Source organism: Anarrhichthys ocellatus, unplaced genomic scaffold (genome assembly GCF_004355925.1).
Source record: "Anarrhichthys ocellatus isolate YVR2014 unplaced genomic scaffold, GSC_Weel_1.0 scaffold56, whole genome shotgun sequence".
NCBI classification, from domain to species: domain Eukaryota; kingdom Metazoa; phylum Chordata; class Actinopteri; order Perciformes; family Anarhichadidae; genus Anarrhichthys; species Anarrhichthys ocellatus.
Genome location: NW_022280086.1, coordinates 850198 through 856377, shown reverse-complemented (window position 1 = coordinate 856377; position 6180 = coordinate 850198). Strand labels below are relative to the sequence as shown.

Sequence of the window (6180 nt, the reverse complement as noted above, 5' to 3'; positions counted from 1 at the left end):
CGGGATCAGTGCCCATGGAATGGCAGACCGGGATGGTGGTTTCCATCTTCAAAAAGGGGAACCAGAGAGTGTGCTCGAACTACCGGGGTATCACACTACTCAGCCTCCCAGGGAAGGCTTATGCCAGGGTGCTGGAAAGGAGGCTCCGACTGCTTGTTGAACCTCAGATTCAAGAGGAGCAGTGCGGATTCCGTCCCGGCCGTGGAACAGTGGACCAGCTCTTTACCCTCGCAAGACTACTGGAGGGGCTCTGGGAGTTTGCCCAACCAGTCTACATGTGCTTTGTGGACTTGGAGAAGGCTTTCGACCGGGTCCCTTGGGGGGTCTTGTGGGGGGTGCTGCGGGAGTATGGGGTGCCGGACCCGTTACAACGGGCGAACCGGTCTCTGTACGACTGCAGTAGGAGCTGTGTCCACATTCTCGGCAATAAGTCAGACACGTTCCTGGTGGGTGTTGGCCTCCGCCAGGGCTGCCCTTTGTCACCGGTCCTGTTCGTGATTTTCATGGACAGGATATCTAGGCGCAGCCTGGGGGCGGAGAACGTCAGTTTTGGGGGTCTCGGGATCGCCTCTCTGCTGTTTGCAGATGATGTGGTCCTGTTAGCCTCCTCTGATCATGACCTCCAGCATTCACTGGGGCGGTTTGCAGCCGAGTGTGAAGCGGCGGGGATGAGAGTTAGCAACTCCATGGTTCTCTGCCGGAAACCGGTGGATTGCTCCCTCCAGGTGGGGACGGAGTGCCTACCTCAAGCGAAGGAGTTTAAGTATCTCGGGGTCTTGTTCACGAGTGAGGGTAAGATGGAGCGGGAGATCGACAGACGGATCGGTGCGGCTGCAGCAGTAAAGCAGGCGCTGCAGCGGACCGTCTTGGTGAGGAGGGAGCTGAGCCGGAAGGCAAAGCTCTCAATTTACCACTCGGTCTACGTTCCTACCCTCACCTATGGTCACGAACTCTGGGTCGTGACCGAAAGGACAAGGTCGCGGCTACAAGCGGCCGAAATGAGCTTCCTCCGTAGGGTGGCCGGGCTCAGCCTTAGAGATAGGGTAAGGAGCTCGGTCATCAGGAGGGAACTTGGAGTCAAGCCGCTACTCCTTCGCGTCGAAAGGAGTCAGCTGAGGTGGTTCGGGCATCTAATTAGGATGCCTCCTGGACGCCTCCCACTGGAGGTTTTCCAGGCACGTCCAACTGGGAAGAGACCCCGGGGAAGACCCAGAACACGCTGGAGGGATTACATCTCCCAGCTGGCCTGGGAATACCTCGGGATCCCCCAGAATGAGCTGGAACATGTTGCCGGTGAGAGGGAGGTCTGGGTTGGCCTGCTTGGCCTGCTGCCACCGCGACCCGACCCCGGATAAGCGGAGGAAAATGGATGGATGGAATATCATAATATGCTGCATGATACTTTGAATGAGGTTGTATCAATACAACTATAATTAAAGTAAAACTTGGAATGCTGTCTGCTTACATAGTAGAATTGATACCTTTACGGTAAAGGATGTAAAGGACGTCTCACCTGCGTCAAGTCGCTCTCCGCTCCGAGGTAGAGCCGCGGGAGGATGACGGACAGCGGAGGCCGCTCCGCCTCTGTCTCCCGGGACCAGACCATATCTGCAGCACAACACGCACTACGTTTAATACATTTAAAACCTGGAGACTTTTGTCTCGCAACTTTGATGACATAAGACCATGTTGAATTGTTCTATGAAGAGGCAGTAAAAAGAGTGACTGTTAACATCTGGAGCTACTTTTCCTGATGTCAGCAGAGACTCCAGCTGAGAGAATATGCAGATTAATATGCAGTTACTCTTTTCTTCTCACGCACAGCGGCGATGCTACTCGTTTCATATTACTCACTGTAGGTGTCCCTGTTTCAAATCGCCGACACGTCCTTTTCTTGTAGCAGAAGCCCGGAGCAGGTCTCGGTCAGCGGTCTGCTTCTCTCGGTCCACCGATGTGCTCTGTTGCCTCCGTCCTCACTCTGCGTCCACAAACTGGCTTCTAAACGATGAGCTCATCCTCTTTTCAACAATAGATCTATGACTGGATGATGTCATCTTTAGCCAATCAGAGCCTTGTCAGACTTCCACACGCGCAGACGCATCTCCGCTGTATCAGCGCGCCGCTCAGCAGAGGTGGAGAAGAAGCAGCCCGTCAGCCTCCAGCCGAGAGTGGCGCTAGCAGAGTGGAGCTCACCGACAGCTGCTCATCAACACCACCATTCATGTGCACGTTATGAAAGACCTACCTAATGAAAGGCAGCGTGCATGTCCGCGCGCTCTGCACCACTGATCATCTGATCATCTCAAGCAGTAATGAGAATATTGCAATGAATGATTCACACCTCAACCTGGTAGTACAGAGGAGGCTCAAATCACCACGAACCATCTGAGCATGCTTGTTGATGACGGGGCCTAATTCACGCTGCAGACAGCACTGCGATCTAACCGGGAAAAGACGTATACTAATATGGGAGCAACAGAGCCTAATGTAGCCTGTAAAATAGAAGAGTTAAATTAGAAATGCCTTCTTTATTTCATCTTGGTGTTTGAGTTTGCATAATTTTGGATTCGTGTCTCCAGCAGAACCTATAAAATGTGTGTTCAACAATATCCCTGTATTATTACATTGCTGGGTGTTTGTATTGCTGTTAAATTGAGCCTATAGGTTCCACTGTTTAAACCAAAGAGCATGCTGCATACCTCTGTGGTAGACTAATGGTGTATGTAGTTGATTCAGGGGTTGAACAGCACATGGGATATACTACTAATGCTAATGCTACACAGTGGGCAGTACATGCTCTTCCTCTTTCTTTTCCCTCAGCTTCTCCTTATCTCTCCCCTTCCCTGGCAGAATTATTTATTTAATATTTTTTTAGGTCTAGTTGGTCATTGGCAAGGTAGTCAGACATTAGGTGCATCTCAATGAATTAGAATATCATCGAAAAATGTATTTATTTCATTAATTCAATTCAAAAAGTGAAACTCATAAATTATATCGATTCATTACACACAGGGTGATATATTTCAAGCATTTATTTCTTTTAATTGTGATGATTATGGCTTACAGCTAATGAAAACCCAAGATCCAGTATGTCATAAAATTAGAATATTGTGAATAAGTTCAATATTGTAGACTCATGTCTCATTGACGCCCTCCACAAGGAGGGGAAGCCACAAAAGGTCATTGCTAAAGAAGGTGGCTGTTCACAGAGTGCTGTATCCAAGCATGTTAATGGAAAGTTGAGTGGAAGGAAAAAGTGTGGTCGAAAAAGGTGCACAAGCAACAGGGATAACCGCAGCCTTGTGAAGCAAAGCCCATTCAAGAATTTGGGGGAGATTCATGAGTGGACTGCGGCTGGAATCAGTGCTTCAAGAGCCGCCACACACAGACATATGCGGGACATGGGCTACAACAGTCGCATTGTGTCAAGCCACTCCTGAACCAGAGACAACGTCAACAGCGTCTTACCTGGGCCAAGGAGAAAAAGGACTCAGTGGTCCAAAGTCCTCTTTTCAGATGATGGTTGGGTTAGAGGTTCAGTGTCTTGCTCAGGGGCTCTTCGGCACAGGTACTTGTAGCAGCCAGGATAGAACCGCCGACGTTGCGGTTGCCGGACCAGGGAGTGATTATTACATTACAGTCAGTTAGCAGACGCTTTTATCCTAAGCAACTTACTTTCAGATTATATCACAATTCATACACGTAGGCACAGCTATGGGAGCAATTTTGGGGTTAAGTGTGTCAAGGACACATCGACATGCATCAGTCATAGTGGAGCCGGGGATCGAACCGCCGATCCTCTGAGGGAAGGACGGCCCTGCTCTCCACTTAGCCGTTTGTCATAACGTAATTTGTGAATAAATAGAAATAAGGTTTTCTGAATGCACTCTTTTGATGTACTGATGGGTAAACATTTCCAGAATAATGAAATGTTAGATGTGAAATTTGTTAATAAAATAACTATGGCAAGTTTCGCCTTAAAGCTTTTTAGGCGTCGTCATTTAATAATAATTGTGTTGGAGGACCTCAAACCTAATATCTCCTGGTATCTTTTATTCACTGTAGAAATCCAGAATGTAATGATTGCTGATATCAGTCAATACACACGTGAATAAGGGAAATGCTGGCACTTTTTTCCCCACTTCAAGCACTGCTCATTGCATGTAACTTACCTGTTATATTATGAGAATGATACAGTAATATTACACAGTGCTTTGCAAATCATAAACTGAAACTTCAGGCATTGGCCATTACTTTGATAATTGTTATTTAGTGACTCCCTGTATGCTCCACACAACACTGAGGAACTTTGACGTTCTGTACTTTTCTTCTCAGAAGTTTAAGAATGACTTTAAGTTCCTTTAATGCTGTTGACCACCAACTGTGCATGTGCTGCACTGGAAGACGGTGCTTTCATCTTTGTATCACTGTGAGACAGAGAGATGGCAAGACACAGAGACAGGAGGCGTCATATTGGATATATGGCATAGTTTTACTTTCACATTTTTTCATTACAGAGTAAATCTTAATTCTAAAACAGGTATTGGACAGGTTCTTAACACCGATACATGAGGCTGCATTAGCTAGTGGATACTGCATACACACACACACACACACACACAGAATGACAAAATGACTATGTTTTCCACTACAGAGTTCAATGTCCTGTGATTGCCGTGCAGCCACAGAATGTAATGTGACCATGTATTAGAAATGTCTTTAGGCTTTTTTTTCTTACCTGCTTACAGCCACAGCCAGCCCCACACACACACACACACACACACATATACTGTGTCCCCTGTAGTTGTAATGGACATCTGGGTGTCTTTCATCCTGTCCTCTCCCACATCAGTGCTTGTGCGTGAGAGGAAGCCCAGGGAAGAGTTAGAAAGCTGTGGACGCTTGAATCTAAATATTTTGAGCTTACTGAACATTTACTGTAGTGGTTGTGTACACATCAGATTTGTTTGCACTGGTCTCTTGAATAAATGCTTGGCTGGAGAAGCAGGAATATGAATGTGTATATATGTATATTAGACTGATATCTGTCCAGCCTGGGATGGAACGGGCTCATATATATATCTTGGTTCTGGATTTAGCTGCTGCAGCCACATCTCTTCAGAACATCCCTGCCTGGCTACACAACTGTTCTATCCTTCAGGTGATTGTGGTGCATCCAGGACTCACAGAAGCTTCCCTAAGCTTTTCAATGGCAAGTACCTGGAACCATCTCCCAGGTGGAAGAGACAGACTCATATGGGTATAAAAGTCTCATCCCTGTACCCATCATCTACATAGTGTCCATTCTGTGCCATCCTTCTACTACAGTGGCTTGGTTATGGGAATGTCTCAGAAAGCAATAAAGTAATACACTGGCACGTATTTACATACACATCAATAACAAACGAGTGCACTAGTTCTTTGAAATGAAAGGCTGCCCATTAAAAGGCTTCCACGAGAGGGATCAGGTCATTCAGGGGAGAAGTAAGGTGAATCCCACTAGAGGGTCCCAAAGAGGGTCTCAAAGCCTTAAGTGCATTTTCACAGGGAATGCTTGACGGAAATGAGTGGGCAGAAGTTCTGGACCGCCAGGTCTCACTTCATTAGTGGATCCCAAAAGAACCACAAGAAATCATGGAGGCCTCATACTAGAGTGTGTGTATGAGTGCAATAAACAGCTTCACTCATTCGAGTTCAAGGAATGCTCAACCAATTTAGATTCTCACTCACACTCACACACACACACACACACACACACACACACACACACACACACACACGAGCAGAATGGGACCCCTAGCACAACCATGGGACACACACACACACACACACACACACACACACCTGGCCACACAAGCTCCAGCTACACAGGTAAACACAACAAAAACAAGAATTTAGCATCATGTTAATAAACAAGTACAAGATGAACTGGAATCAGTATCTGGGACAAGTATAATGACAATAATATTGCCGCTGCTGCTAGCAGGTGCTGCTTTTTCCCTTATGTAGGTTACACCTTTTTTTACTCAAAGATTCTTTGTTGGGAGGGAGGAGGAGGGACAAGAGGGCTCCAGGGAGAGGTCGCTGGTGGGGATGGTGGGAGGACTGGTTACGGTGCAGGTCTGGACTCTAGAACTGTTGGGCCAGCAGGTCGCAGAGACGCATGGACACAGAGTCCTT

The 6180-nt window shown here is 47.2% G+C and overlaps 2 protein-coding genes across 4 annotated transcripts in view; both read right to left on the bottom strand.

Moving 5' to 3' along the window:
• The window catches only part of LOC116396475 (dual specificity protein phosphatase 16), a 10260-nt gene extending 8107 nt beyond the window's left edge, over positions 1 to 2153 (bottom strand). The window contains exons 1-2 of the mRNA XM_031871100.1: positions 1855 to 2153; positions 1514 to 1608 (exon numbers count right to left, since the gene is read on the bottom strand). Of these exons, the coding sequence (XP_031726960.1) occupies positions 1514 to 1606 (93 nt within the window). The 5' untranslated portion in view covers positions 1607 to 1608; positions 1855 to 2153. The remainder of the gene's footprint in view (positions 1 to 1513; positions 1609 to 1854) is intronic.
• A 2401-nt stretch (positions 2154 to 4554) lies between these two features.
• Positions 4555 to 6180, bottom strand: part of ap2a1 (adaptor related protein complex 2 subunit alpha 1) — a 28101-nt gene continuing 26475 nt past the window's right edge. For all 3 annotated transcript variants that reach the window (XM_031871083.1, XM_031871084.1, XM_031871081.1), the window contains one exon: positions 4555 to 6180. This exon is cut by the window's right edge and continues 27 nt beyond it. In XM_031871083.1, the coding sequence (XP_031726943.1) occupies positions 6130 to 6180 (51 nt within the window). In that variant the 3' untranslated portion in view covers positions 4555 to 6129.